Genomic DNA, 16,241 nt, shown 5'->3' on the forward strand with positions numbered 1-16,241 from the left:
TAAGTGTCCCACTACATGCTGGTTCCTCCCTTGGGGAGTCCCAGTGTAAATTAAAGCCTCCAAGGAATCCGCAGTAAAAAATGCATCTTTAACACGGTTGAACATGGTGTTTCCCAAAATAATTGGGTACACATGCTTGCTTTCTTTGCTATACACATGGTAACATTATGAGGGACATGAGTTTGGGAAACATTGATTATGTCAATTAAGATGGTTTCAGTGCAAATCACAGAAAACTCAAAAGCAAGAGGCTTTAGCAAATGGGACATTTTAAAATATCACATTCTGAAAAAGTCAATAAGATAACTGCTGCCATTGCTCCAGTGGCTTTAATGAGACAGTGTCAAGGCCAGCCTCTCCAGGATTCTCTTGTTCTGTCCTTCACAGTTACAAGTTGGTGGGGAGGTGTGGCGTTGTGAGCATTTCTGGTTTTTCTCTGGGAATCAAACACCTTTCAGAAGCTACCCAGCAGAATTCGGGTCACTCCTAGCTCCAAGTGAGCTAGAATAGCCTCTGTACTGGACACTGTACAGACAAAGGAGAAGGGGTTTGGCTATAGCTGGTGGTTTAGCTGACCTACGGTCTTCGACATGGTAGAATTACTTAGACACTTTAGTTGTATGCTTTCATCTTCCACCAAGACACGCTATTAGAACCAGTTATATGCATTCTACTGTTTTTCTAATAAGAACATTCTGTTCATGAGGCTTTTGTTCAAAGCCAAAAAAAAAAAAAAAAAATCTAGTAAGGCCTGCATGAGAAACTCTTCTCAGACTCAATGCTATCGTCTTCCTCCAATGCCCCACTCACTCCAGAGACGATGTTAACCTCACATAACACTCCTGGCATTGGACCATTATCTATAAGGTCCAGCAATTCTCAACATACACTGGAGAACTGAGCAAAGTTCTTACTGCTCCAAAACCTCTAAGATCCTTCTCTCCTTGTTACCTTTTGAGACTTTTCCACTCTGTCCAAACTGTTTTTTCTTGACAGATTTACATATTTGCAAATAAAAGTCTCAGTGGAATTTTTAAAAATTCTTTTGAGTACAACTATACTTCCCCTGATGCAAAGAAGCAGTCTCCCAATATAAAGGAAAAAAATACAGGCAGAAATTGTAAATTAGTATTTCGAGAATTATTTGGCCACACACTTTAATCATAAATTAAGATGTCTGGTATTAAATGTCTGTTTCTCTTGATATAGTGTAAGCTTCGCTTATTTGACCAACACTATTCAAGGATTATTCTGTGCAGTTTTGCCAAATTTTCACTCTTCAAGGCACACCCTCCTCCAGTCCCTTTACTCTCAGCAGGTGACTACATGGTAAGGTCATCTCAGCAAGGAGAAAACCTTACTTCACGCTTCTATTGCCATCCACCTTGTTTTTCACTTTGGTTTGCCAGGAAAAAGTGTTTTTCCTTATTCTAGTCAAGGTTGACCCCCCCAGTTGTACTTCTGATCTCTTCATTTCCTCTGACATTTTCTATCATTAATCTTACGCTTATGCATTCAACTGCTGGCCCCATGTGGACTCCTCTTTGCCTACTAATACATTTTTAAAAACACTCTACAAACTATTGTTCTCTTCCTCCTCTAGATTTCTTGGAAGAGCAGTATATACCTATGGCCTCTACTTCCTCACAATTTTCTCAACTATTTACAAACTCATGATATAGAGAAATCATTACATCCAACAACCATTTCTCTGTCCTCTTCCTCTTGAAAGTTGGCGATTTGTTGAACAGTTCAGATGAGACTCACTGCCCTGTCTCTTTCTGGCCTCTCCTCCCATCTCAATTATGCTAGAACTAGGAGAACCAGTTAGAATATCATTGTAATAATCTAGATCAGAGTCGACAAACTAAATGCAGCCCATTGTCTGTTTTTATAAAGTTTTATTGGCACACCCATTCATTGGTATAGTCATTGGCTGTTTTAATGCTCCAATAACAGAATTGAGTAGTTGTGGCAAGATGCTGTCTGGCTTGCAAAACCTAAAATATTTAATAACTGGACCTTCATAGAAAAAGTTTGCTAACTCCTTCCTAGATGATCTAGACAATCTAGACCAAAATGAAAAGAATGTGTACCCAAATGTGTTTCCAAAATATACAAACCAAGAGGAAATAACTGTAAGATATACACAAAGATATCATTGATGAAAGTTAATGATTAAGTGGAAGAGGTACAGTGAATAATTTTTACAATGACACCTAGAGAATTCCAGCTGTGCTGTGTGGGTAAATAGTGCTGTTAACTAAGGGAGGTAACATGAAGCCACAAGTTTGGGTGAGGAGGTGATACAGAAAGGGAGAATATGGTCATGATTTTACTTACAGCTATTTTGTATTTGAGAGTACTTTATTATACCCAAAAGAAAAAAGATAAAACTTACCACTTCAGCACCAGGAGAAAAATTTGGACTAAAAAGAAAATTTGGGAATGTCTATGTTCTAGAAAAAGAAAATAAGATATGGAACAGAAAATGTTCACGATTAGAAATTTCCAATGCATCAATTTCTCCTTCCTACATTCAATTATCAAATTCTGCACACCACCTCTTTCTCATTACACTTCATGCTTCTTTCATGGTGATTTTAGCATGTACAATTGACCCTTGTTATTCATGGACTCCCTATTTCCAATTCACCTACTTGCCAAAATTTACTTGTAACCACCCAGTCAACATGCATGCTGTTTTCATGGCAATTTGCTAACATGTTTGTAGTGGTGAAAAATTTGAGTTGTCTGATGTACTTGTTCCCAACTGAGGTTGGACAAGGTGACAATCTGCCTTCTCAGTTCTCATAGGACAGCTGTCCTTTTAAGGTCTAGTTAGTGTCATGTTTTCTGCATTTTTAAAAAAATTTTTATGTACTTGAATTTTTAAAAGATCTTATTTATTTTTAGAGAGGGGAAGGGAAGGAGAGAGGGAATGTGTGGTTGTCTCTTGCACACCCGCTACTGGGGGCCTGGCCCATAACCCAGGCATGTGTGCTGACTGCGAATCAAACCAGTGACCCTTTGGTTCGCAGGCCCACACTCAATCCACTGAGCGACACCAGCCAGGGCTGTTTTCTGCATTTTTGTTAGTGATTTTACTGTTTAAAACAGTCCCAAATCACAGTTCTGAAGTACTATGTAGTGTTCCTATGCACAAGGCTATTGTGTGCCTTATGGGAAAAAAATGCATGTATTAGATAAGCTTCATTCAGGCATGTGTTATAGTGCCAAGTAGTATGTCTAATGTTAATCAACCTACTATATATTAAATGTCTTTAAACAGTAACATAATAAAACCAAGTTATATATTGATCAGTTAACAAAAATGTTACGAAGAGCTTTCGGGAACTTAACCCTGTACTTCCCCTAGGAGCAGTGCTTCATATTCAGTGTTTATAGGAAATTTATAGAACTACCATAAATAATGGGAATTGACTGTACCACAGTACACAACCAGATTATAAACTTTTTGAAGAATTCTTCATTCATCTTTTAAAAAAAGATTCAATTTATTTAAACTAAAAAAAGCCACAAACACTTCAACCACTTTTGGGGAATCAGAATTTCTTATTCATCTTTATGCAACAGGTAGTAGGCATTCACTGACATTTTCTTAAAGTATCTATTATTACCACAGAATAGACCTTGTGTACAAATTTATGTGACTTTTTTTTTCCAACAGACAAGATCTAGAAACATACCTGTATTGGAAAGGAAGTTCAAAGATGATGGGGACCAAAGGCTAGAACCTCCAGGCAAGAAGGTTTGCTTTTAAGAACAACACACTTAGAAATACTTGAAAACAAAGACAACTGTAAATGTAAACAGTGCATTATAATTTTGAACCAAAAGGATCATTAAGTTGATGTAACAGGTTTTTTTTTGTTCTTTTGTTTTTTACTGAAAGATTCATAATAATGTCATTTGATATGCCTTAAGCAACATGATTATATAATGAAAGCTAAGGTGGAGGGCGGTTGTAATTTGTGTGAAATTTACAATTAGAGAGTATAAAGTTTTTAAACTTTCATCAAGTTATAAGCTGATAATTTCCCAAACTGGAAGTTGAATAACTTAATTTTAATACAATTTGAAATTAAAGTATAATTGTTTACACCACAGTGAATAAGGAAGTTGCTAAGTCAGATATCAAACTGAAAATTTAAAAATAAACACAAGATATGTAAACATTTATAAAATACCAACATTTACAAATGTTGTTTGGAGCAAGGTTATTCAAAGTATGGTCCATGAACTATTTGCAACCAATCTAAAATGAAAGAGAGAGTTTGTGCTGGAAAAAAATCAGGTATATCATTAATCAGCTGACCTCTTTTTTATATCAAGACTTTCTTGATAAAGGAAGCAATGTGTTGATTTATATTATGGCACAGGTACCTTATCTCATTACAACTGAAGAACAGGTACTGCTTGACTTCTTTAAAGTACCATTATAATTTTACTACTCAGAGTTCGATTAACTTTATGTGGGGGGATAAAAATTAAAATGACAATTATAATTGTCATCTATACTTCTATTTTTCAATCTCATCTATCTAGGGATTCTATCCAAAAAGCAAATTAAATTTTATAAATTCATCACAATTTAACATGAATCTTCAGATGTGTTTAAGTGTTCCAGACATACATTCACCTCAGTGGGGCTCTTTACATTCCTGTTTTAGTGAAATGCAGAGACATCTCCTGCTTTTGATAGACATTTGCTTTCAATCTTAGGGAAAAAAGAGTAAGACTTGAGTCATTTGTTAGTAAGTTCTCTCTGAAGATTAATACACACTTTATTTTCACATTTTAATCAGTGAAAATATTTAAACTCATCCTTATGAAAAAAATGAATTTTTATACTGCTTGTGCAACTACTAGTTGCGTTTTTGCAATAAAAATTAAGAAAAAAGGTCTGGAAACTCGCAACTCTGTGTATTCTATTAACTAATGGAAGTATATAACTATTTTAAGATTCCTAAGAAAGTCAGTATAAAATATTTTTTAAGAACTAGCTTATAATCCAAAATTCCAATATTTCTTGATTTTTTTTGATTTTTTGATTTCTTGATTTTCCAGAAATTTAAATATATAACATAGTCTTTTGTAAAAGTAATCATTTCCTCTTTCTCCAATGACTTACTAATAAGCTTTACCTGCATTAGTTTAATACTGAAGGCAAATAGACGAACAATCAACAATTTAGAAAACACTCATCAGTTTTACATATACAAGGGCCTGATTTAGCTTCTGTTTATTGACCCAAGAAACTATGACTTAAAGAATTTAAATGTATATTCATATGTCATAAGACAAGAGCTGCTTTGGCACCTGAGTTGAGAACAATATAGAGTGAAGAATGTCTAAGGGAAAGTTGTCTATAGGCTGTATCTTCTCTATCTACACATATATACACAGACCTATACATATACACATATGCACATACACAAACTGAAGTAACTTTCCTTCAAAAGATGCTGGAGATGTAAAAGGAACTGACCGTTTACCCAGATAAAGTGAACTGATGGTTGTTAAAAACAGTTTTAAGTTATTTGGAGTCTTCCAAATTTCAACAAATTAAAGGTTTTAAAGTAATATATAATTCAAAGGGGGGAACTCGGGATTTTTGAGTCTAAAAACAATTTCTTTTGCTATAGTAACATGGCCATAAGATTACAATTATGTTAACATGACAACAGACTTTTTAATAGTCACCAGGTGGAAAGTCTGACCAAAGATTACCCCAAAAGGAGTAATTCCTCGTTTTAGGACTGAACATAGTCTCTGGCCACTGATCAAACGCTCTGCTGTCTGCAAACTCTTACATGCACTGGTCCCAGGAAAAGACCATTACGGCCGCTCTGCGGACAGCCGTGTGCTGAGCCCACGTCACTAGGAATTCTACAAAAGAACTTTAGAAGAGCTTGATGTCATCAAGTTTTATGATCACAGGTACCGTGCTGACTCTGGCATTGTGTTTAGTTCTACTGTACTGTGAAGATTTTTTACTGCATACTTTTAGAACTCTGAATGACTGGCTTGTATTTCAAGACTAAGAAGACATCTAAAATTCTGTAAGTTGCCTAGGTCTGTCAGCATTTTCTTCTACACTCAGTAAGTATATGTGGCTGACTAAATATGGAGCACATTAAGTTTTGCCGGAGTATTCTACTCTAGAAACTGGAGGATGAAAATCCTCTACACTTGCATACCGGACCTGCACTCTCCATCTACCAGACCTTATTACATCTGAAGAATACTGAGAGTGGGCCAAACACGTTCCAATTAAAAAATGCCATGCTACTCTTTTCTATCCTCTAACTTGTACAGAATACCCCTATTCATGTTTCTAAGTCCCCCTTCACTCTATCTATCCCATAGCAGACCATGTATAATAGAAATCTTATGTCATATCAAAATACTCGTGATCAATAAACATTTTCAAATGTAAAGCAGCTCTGGAACATCTATTGTACATATTCTTCCTTGACAGTGTTATCCCACAATTTTTTCCTCAATACAGGCATGGTATAGGGCTTACCTTAGAAAACCTATTAAATTCAAATGTCTTCAATTTTGTTCTGTTTACATCAACCGTAATGTAACCCAAATCACTTATTTCCTGACACATAAAACATTTTGATAAACCCATTTGAACCTGAATTCTTCCAATAACATGTAAACTCACATGCACTTTTATTTTTGGTCATATATTTAAATATTTTCTTCTTTGCATAGTTGGTATCTCAGGATAGGAAATGAAATTATGCTAGTAACTAGTAATTTAACATTAAAACAATCCCTACATTTTTCTATGTCAAAGTGCATTTACAATATAAACAAGCCATAGACGAAGCTATGAACCATAACACACACTCAAGTGGATTTCAAATTTCAGATTCAGTCCAAGTGAGTCAAAGAGAAAAGTGCTAACAGAGCAAATCCGAAACAAGTTCATGGGGATTAGGCAATGAGTCATCAAAGCGACATCTTTTGGAAACCATACTGCTATCCTCTGGGATGTTCTCTTTGTCTTCTCGATCACTACAGGTGCCATTACAAGAGGGTTTTGAAGTCTTGTCTTCTGAGGACCTTGCTGTATGATCCTGACTTTGAGAGAAACCGGAAGTTTCTTCAGGGTGAAACAAATTTCCAAAGTCCCATTGCTGTAGCCAAGAATGAGAAAGGCAGCTTTCTGCTGTTGGTCTTTTCCTTTGAAAGAAAATACCAAGGAAAAATTGAGAACTAAAAACTAAGTTGGAAATGTCTGTAGTTCAAAATATCACTATGTTTTATTAATTATGGAAATAACATACACTCACAGTATAGAAGGGAATAATAGGAAAACTGAAGTACCTAGAAATTTCTTTAATTCTGACATGTGCTAAAAATTCAATTTATTATGGAGCTTACAGATGAAACAAGTTGAAAAGTTTGAGAATGTATGTTAGCCTCACAAATAAAAATTAGTAAAATTATTGTCTCGGGTTTATTGACCCTTTGAAGGAAAATATATATAATTTATTATCTCTATTACCATTTTGTGTTATTAAAAGCAATAACTGCTACATCTTTAAAACAAGAGCTACTCTTCAATGATGTTTATCTAACATTTTGAGTTTTTAAATCTTGTTTTCTATTATGAAAGTAATAGAGTCAAATAGCACAATATTTCAAAAGTAAGGAAAATACCTATCTTTTCTCAGGACTCCAACCTTCACACAGCCACCACTACCAAATCTTGTTTCCTTAGTCTTTGATTTTATGTTTTTATCAGATTATTAAAAAATTACTGTGCTCGTTTATAGAAATTTTAAAATCTAGGTAAAATACATATTTAAGAAAATGAAAATTTCCTATAAGCAGAAACAAACAGTATTATCACTATTTCTACTAAATAACTATTCGTGTCCAAAAAAGCCAGTGAGAGTTTATTCAGGCATTAGCCATTAAAATAACTAACAAACCTATGAGGTGTTTTTTCTTAAACAACTAAGAAACTGAGTCCTTCAGGAAATTAAATCCAATTTTAGAGATAAAAGACCTGATGAGTGTAAAAGCCAGACTTCCAGCTCAAGGTACTGTAACCCAGCTTCTGCATTAAGTACATCCAGGCCATTTTACAGTCAATATTGCTGATCCTGGTAAAGAAAAGGGGCATCAGCTTCCCCACCCTTATCACCACTTTGAAACTGCCAAAGAATGAGGTTAAGAGTCCTAAGCCACAGTCCCTACTTAAGTAAGCAAACAGCATCTGATCCTTAAAGATCTGACAACTAGTAATTTGTACTTGTTACATAACTATAATTATTTAACTACAAATCATTCACAACAAAGTCTTATAACCAGCCATGTATAATAGTAAACCTTCTATTTCTAATTATTTTAGGGAATTTCAGGAATTAGTAGCAGGTTGAGAGAAAAATAACCCAAATCTTCTCTTCACTCCAGTTTCCTGTTGTGTATTTTATATTTTCCATGTTTGAAGTTACAAATTTGCAATTTCATGATTTCTCACACCTCTTTCCCCATTTTATCTGAGATCATATTTTTAATACTTTTATACTGTTTTAGAATATATGTTTCTTAATAGACATTTATTACTTATTTTGTAACAGTATTTAAACAAAGTAATATATTACTTACTCTGGATTTTTTACTAAAAGACTCTGGATAAAATCTGTGGCCAGCTGTGAAACTGATGAAAAAGTTTCTTCTGAATAATCTACATTAACTTGAGAAATATTGAGGTATGTTTCTTGATTATCTTCTCCCACAAATGGGGATGTGTGAGTTACCAACATATAGGCTATTATACCAATATTCCTGAAAAACAAAAAATGGAGAAGTGGGGAAATTTGTTAATGTTAAAACATTTATATAAAATAAAATTGATACTCAGCATATTCCTGTCCTCAATCTGTTCAGTTAAACTACAGACTTAAATTACTTTTAGAAGTTCCTACATTATTAAAACTAAAATAATTGTGTTATCTCAAAGTTTACCTCACAGAAAAAGAATAAGGGGAGAAGGGATGTACATGTGTTATATAATTATACATATAATGTATTAAATATATATCATTATGCCCTTCACACAGACACACTTGTTACTAGGTTCACACAGCCCCGCAAAAGGTAACATTTTCCGAACAGTGTCCGATGACATAGTAATGATCTGGGAGACATACACAGATACACACTCTTTTTTAGAAATAGAGTCAGCAAGTCTGGCAAAGTACAAAGTTGGGTAGGTAGATAATTTTTTCACTGTAACACTTTTCAGAGCCTTAAATACGTTAGTGACAAGTCCTATCTATGCTCAGGAGCCAGAAAAGGACAATACATACAGTATGTTTCACCCACTTAGTTAGCCACAGGACTCTTTTTCCTTGGCAAACCCATTACAGCTCCATGGAACACAGAGAATAAGCCTAAACTCTCTCACTTGGCCTGTGGAGTTGGACCCCCACGGTGGTCCCGACTAAAGTCCCACTATCAATTCCAGTTCTACTTCCATGGTCTTCTCTCTGTGCTAGCCACAAAAACTCACGATACCCCAATTTATAAGAATATATCTTTTATGGTATACTCCCATAAAACTAAACTTCTGCACTGACTTTATCTCGTTTTTCTACTTAGTAAATACCTCCCTAGTTCTTTCAGACCTAGATCAGATGTTTTCCATCTGGTGCTTGTCTGATGCTTCCTCCAAGCTGATTAAATAACATTTCATCTTTATAATAGAACATTTAGCACAGTAGTGTGACTATTTTACTCTTTTACTAGATGGAGTCTTCCTCCAGGAAAGGGATTTTCCTACTTATTTCTGTACCTTTGGCTCAGAGCCAGTGTTGCTTAAAAAGAATGAAGAGGTAAATGTTTTCTTGTGGCATAATAATAACACATGAGTAAAATCTTTTCAAGAGAGCTTTATTATTTATATTTGGAATCAAAGAACCTTAGCATATACACTACCCAACTTTTAATAAAGGCATTTAGGTAACTAACAAAATCTTACCACATATCAGTTGCTGTGGTAATAGGATCATAATTCAGGATTTCTGGAGCTGAAAGAGAGAAAACAATTCAAATTCAATACTGACAAATTAAAAACATGAATATTACTTTATATTAAATTGAAACTGTATTTAATTTTAAAGAACTTCTAACAGAAGAGCAATAGAAATTTAAGATCATATTAATTATCCCATGATTGGACATTTAAAGATATCTAATGTTAAGCAAATTATGTAACCACATGATTCAAAAGCACCAATAATGTTCTTAGAGTAACTGGTAAAAATATATAATATTTTTACTCATTAAAATTAATTTCAGAAAATATAATTATGAAGAAATAAAATGTTAAAGCTAGAATCTTCTTAATACTGTATTTTACTAATCTGTTAGGAATTAGTTTGGGTTATTTCATTAGACTAATTTAAGTTTTTCTTTTCAGGATAAAGAGCATCATGTGCATTTCATAATGACATTATTTGCAAATTATGTTTCCTAGAAGGGCTCTAGATTTTCAAGTAGACTCAATAACCCTCTTTAACTATCTCAAACCTGACTTCTTAAGCAATGAATTTCCACATTTCTTCCCCTGCCAAAATGTTTTTAAAAGTACAAACTAAATTCTCTGTACTTTCTAAACATTACCATAAATTTCAAATTAGTAGAGCACAAACTCTGATTTATGCTTGAACAGTAGTATTTTTGTTTCACAGTATGGTTTCATAACTTCTCCAAGAAAAACCATTTCCAGAGCCTAACAGTTCTGTCCATAAAGGCTTTGAGATATATATGCCACTGCACCATCTACAACCTTTTCATATGCTTCTGTGAGCTGTGTTATTTATAACCACCACCATTCACTCTAGGACACCATCGCCTCTATTAGCATTCAAAAGTCAGTAATTTGCTTTGTTTCTCATTTTGGGTAAGTTTGAGTAGCACCTGTTCTGTTTAGTTATATGCCTTCGTGGGGATAGCAATAGAAGCGAAGACAAAAAAGTATAAAAAGATTATTACTATACATTTAAAAACTTTAAATTTACATGGTTCTTCAAACAACTTAAAAATCTTTCATCTTCATAATCTGATTTGTTGGTTTAGTGCAATATTACTAGATTATCTAATCACAGATTTTTTTGTCACCCTTCTTCAAAATCCTTTTACAAAAGAAGGCAAAACTTCACATTTTAAAGGAACAACAACAACAACAAAAACAACAAAGGGTCCTTCTAACAATTCCTGCAAACTGAAGATATTTGTATTATCAACAGCTTGAGAGTTGGGGCCAGGACAGAAACAGAAGAGACAACTGTTCCCATAGCCAGGCTTCAAAGGCAATAATGGGCCCCTTGATTCTGGTTTCCTCTTTTTTCATTTTCTCATGCTCCCTAACTTCCTTTTTACTCTACAATTTAACTTTTAACTTATATGCCCAATATCCTGTGAACTGTTGTGAATGTTTCAATAATCTTACATTTACTACAGTTCTTTCAAATGTGTCATAACCAAATTTCAATGCACTAAAATACGTGAAGCAAATGTACCCTGGAATTACATGCTCTAAAATATACAGAGGTATCATTTAGTTAATCAATTTCAAAATGGTGTAGAAAATAAGAGGAAACCCTTACCTAAGTATTCTGGTGTTCCCATGATTTCCCGAAGTTCACATGCATTTCCTATTTTTCGAGACATTCCAAAATCTACAATTTTTATGTCCCCAAGAGGGTATATGCTGCTCAATAATATATTCTGTGGCTAATAAAGCATAAGAACAACAACAAAAAAAAGATCAGTAATTTAGAGCAGTAAAAGACTACTAGTCTCAGATTGCAGGTAAAGTAAGTGGAACTTATTGTTTATACATTTCACTGAGTCAGTCATCAAACATGTACTAAACGACTGTTTAGGAGGAGCTATACATTCAATGATAAATAAATACACTCAAAGATAATTCTTGGTTTGGAGGAAAAAGATGGATGCATAAATAGATTGATTAATTGTGAGATACAGACTACTCAGTAGTAAAGACTACTTAATTCTGCCCATAAGAAAGTCCAAGAAGGCTCTGCCATAGAGATGATGCTTAAGGTGAATCTTAAAGTATGCCAGTTAAAAGGTGCCCTGAGGAACAGCACAAACAAAGACATACATTTCCAGAAACAGAAAATGGTTCAGGAGAGTACGATGGTTTCTGGGCCTGACAGTTCCCCAGTTTGCAGCTTAGTAAGATGCATGCCAGAGTCTACGGAAAGGAGATTACAGAGCAAAGAGAAAAGTCCAACGGTAAAAAAACTAAAATACAGACTGATTCAGACTTTAAGGTCCTTGAGTAGCTGTGGAGGAAGGATAAGGAGAAAGGATAATAGCATGAGAGGATGAAGTGGTAATAGGGCTTGGGAAAGAGGCCCAAATCATTTGGAGAAAAAAAAGGAGGAGCCAAAAGATGGAAAGTCTGAAGAGAAAGATGAATGAGTATGAGGGAGCAAAGGAATGAGGACTAGTAGGAAGTTTTCTTCAGAGAGGGTGGTCAGAACTGAGTATTTTAGAGATAGGCAGTTTTATAAAATAGGAAAATTCAGAATGTAAGAGTGAGATGGAATGGAATGACAGCTTTCAGGGGTGTCTAACCTGCGGCCCACAGGCTGCATGTGGCCCAGGATGGCTGTGAATGCAGCCCAACACAAAATCGTAAATTAACTTAAAGTATTTCGAGATTTTTTTTGTGATTATGTGTCGCAATGTATTTAATGTGTGGCCCAAGACAACTCTTCTTTTTCCAGTGTGGTGCAGAGATGCCAAAAGGTTGGACACCCCTGGGCCTTAGATAATAAAGAAATGATGTTTTTTTAAGAGTCTAGTGATTAATGTGAACTGCTCACACATGCAGGCTCCTCCTCTCGGTCAATACAAAATTAAGTCCATGCAGCACATAGGTGCCTGTAGCAGAGCACACCCCACTGCCGTCTAGACCTGCTGTTCCCAACCAACACCAACCTCCAATTGTGCAAACCAAGAGCAAAAATGTAACAGAGGTGTAGTGTTAGCTAAAATCACATTACGTTACCTTTAAATCAAGGTGTACAATGTTATTCTGGTGTAGATAATAAACTCCTTCAAGTATTTGTTTAATGAGTCTGATGATGTCACTTTCAGAGACCATTTCAGCCAGCTCAGGTAAACACAAGTTGAAAATTTCTCCACCTGCAGCACTGAAATGAAATTTAAATAGAAACTTGAAAAATCATTGACCTAATTATGACACTTTTAAATATTGTATACTTGTTAAGTACAAGACTCATAGCCATCTAAACTTTAGTCTCTCTAATATACACACATGTAACGAGTGCAGAGAGGATGTGGGAAAGATCTTTAAGGAATAAAGTAGATGACAAGAATATTTAAAACTGTGGATACTAATACTTGAACATTTAATAAATAAAATTAAACTGTTTTATAATTCAATACTTTCCTTAACTATGCAATAAAAATAATAGCTAACCCTAGGAGCTCAGTTCTGCTCTGTGTTTTCATTTTATTCATTTATATATAAATATAAATATTATCTATTTGGATCCACATGACAACCATGTGAGGTAGATAGTTACTATTTCCCATTTTACAGATGAAGAAACAAATACAAAGAGGACAAAGCAACTTGTACAAGACCACATAGTAAATGGAGGGACCAAAATCTGAATCTGACTCTGTGTAAGACAGGTGAGAATCAACATTCTTAATTAATATTCTGTTTGGCAGCTTCACAAATATGTAGGGGCAGAACCCAAATCTTTTTTTTTTTTTTTTAAAGAAATGAAAAGCCAAAAAATGTTGACAAAGGCATGGTGAAAAATTCCTAGGTTGGGAATCAAATGATGCAAATTTAAATCCTAAATCTGCTATTTACAGCAATATAACTTAGGGTCAGTCACTTATTTGTGCTTCCTTATCCGTAAAAGAGAGGTATCACAACGCAAAAGGTTTGTTTTTTGAGGACTAAATCTAAATAAATAAGATAAAATGTCTCAGCCCTGGCAAAGTGGCTCACTTGATTGGAGTGTTGCCCCATATACCAAAAGGCTGCAGGTCCGATCCCCGATCAGGGCACATGCCTACGTTTTGGGTTCAATCCCCAGTTGGGGGTGCATGTATGGGAGGCAACTGATCAATGTTTCTCTCTCACATAGATGTTTCTCTTTCTCTTTCTATGTCTGTCTGTCCCTCTCTTTCTCTCTCTCTAAAATCAATAAACATATCCTGGGGAGAGGATTTAAAAAAAAAGATAAAATACCTCACTCAGAACATCATGTAAAAAAAATCTAAATGGTTATTCATCAAATTTATAAGGTATGTTTGGGAGTATCTCAAGTAAAGCATATTCAATGCAATAAAAAAGGAACTTACTCACTCCAGAAAACACTATTACTTTTATTTCTTTGGCTCACTGCTATGAAAAGCATCAAGAACAGTGTCTGCTATGCAGAAGGTGTTTAGTGTGTGTTTGTTGAATGAATGAATGAACGAACAAACGAATGAATGGTGGAACAGGCAGTCATTCTTCAGAGCAGCTGAAACTGAAATTCACAAATCTCACTGATCTCCAAAAGGAAGGAATATGTCATTATGTGTTAGGAGCCATGAAAGAAAAAAGTCAATGCTTGTCACAAATTTGAGTCTCACATTGAAAGTTACAGGACTGACCCTTCACACTGCTGATGTATTTAGCAGTCGAGTCATCCATACAGAGCATGCCAGCAGTCAGAGGTCTCAGGGATGTGCTGCTTTACATTTTGGTTATGATATTCCAAAGAAAACTGTGGGACAGATGGTAAGGAACACATGTGAAAGCACCAATCATGGATACTTCAAACATCAATGCCCCCAAACCTCTGCACCTCTCAAAAAATTCATGGGAAATTAACTTTAATATTTGTCTTTATCATGGTAAAGACAATCTGAGTATGAAACATTTAATTTGCTTTAAAATTTATAGTAGTGAACTCTACCTTGTATATTCCTGCAGAAGTTACAGATAATATTACTAATGCAACAGTAAGCAAATGTGTCTGTTTCTTCTACTGTAACATGACAACACAGAGTGAAAAATGGTAGATCCTACTCCATTGGGCTGCTATAAGAATTAAGTTAGATAAGCCATAGAAAGTACTGAATACAACAGATGTTAATATGGATCAAAGCAGATCATCGCAGTGTCTGACACTTGGCGTTCAACAAATATTAGCTATTGTTATAATTAGTAACAAATATTAATTCCTTATCTAGCCAATATCCAGCCTTTCTCAATTTGGGGCAATTCTTACTAAACTCTGATTAGGAAGGCAATTTTAAATAGTCTTTGCTAAATTAAAATTCAGTTTTAGAAAAACTATATCTACATATAAAATATACACAATATATTCTTAACTGAAAAAGAGGGTTACAATAGAGTATTCCCAATAGATCACAATTTGTTTCTAAAGGTAGATACGCTTAGACTAAAAAATAAGAATAATTTTAAAATACAGGAATATGCCAAAAAAGTAAACAGTTTACATATGATCTCCATTTTTTATATCTTCTAAATTTAACGCAATAAACAGGTTATTGTTTTTATAACCATCGAAAGTATCCTTGTGTTTTTTTGTTTGCCTATTTCAGTAACAAAGTCAAACAAATACTATGATTGCTTGTTTCTTCCTTTTAGTTTGGCAAGCTGACCAGTGGCTGATGTAGGACTACTACTTTTCACACAAAAGTGTCATATAGGTGAAGCTATGGAAAACAGAAAATGAGCAAGAGTTAGAAGGAGGGGAAAAGCAGATTACAGAAGTTGGCAGAAACTGAATAGATACTTTGGCAGGTAAAGAAATATCAAGATACCCACAAATTTCAAATAGTTCAGTTAATTTGGCAAAATGTCAACAAATGGTTAATCAAGCTGAAGAGTAGAGTGTCAATTGTACTATTCTTTCAACATCTCTGTAGATTTGAAATTTTGTAAAGTAGAAAAATCATTATATGTCAAAACTTTTGATGCACTTTGTTGCTATTTAGATGAGTCAAAACAGAGGATTTTATTTAAGTGGACAATGTCCCTATGCATATTCACCATCCAAACCTAAAATTCCATTTCTGTTTTGGAAAAATGTTACTTAATTTTCACATAGTTAAACATGCAGGTGTCATGCCAAGGAGATAACTTTTTTTAA

General features: G+C 34.5%; 1 protein-coding gene across 2 annotated transcripts in view; it reads right to left on the reverse strand.

Annotated features, from left to right (window-relative positions):
* Positions 1-3,499: 3,499 nt before the first annotated feature.
* STK17B (serine/threonine kinase 17b) overlaps positions 3,500-16,241 on the reverse strand; it is a 30,141-nt gene continuing 17,399 nt past the window's right edge. For both annotated transcript variants that reach the window (XM_024563786.4, XM_024563787.3), the window contains exons 4-8: positions 13,100-13,244; positions 11,664-11,790; positions 10,034-10,082; positions 8,659-8,838; positions 3,500-7,224 (exon numbers count right to left, since the gene is read on the reverse strand). In XM_024563786.4, the coding sequence (XP_024419554.2) occupies positions 6,942-7,224; positions 8,659-8,838; positions 10,034-10,082; positions 11,664-11,790; positions 13,100-13,244 (784 nt within the window). In that variant the 3' untranslated portion in view covers positions 3,500-6,941. The remainder of the gene's footprint in view (positions 7,225-8,658; positions 8,839-10,033; positions 10,083-11,663; positions 11,791-13,099; positions 13,245-16,241) is intronic.

Source organism: Desmodus rotundus, chromosome 2 (genome assembly GCF_022682495.2).
Source record: "Desmodus rotundus isolate HL8 chromosome 2, HLdesRot8A.1, whole genome shotgun sequence".
Classification (NCBI taxonomy): Eukaryota; Metazoa; Chordata; class Mammalia; order Chiroptera; family Phyllostomidae; genus Desmodus; species Desmodus rotundus.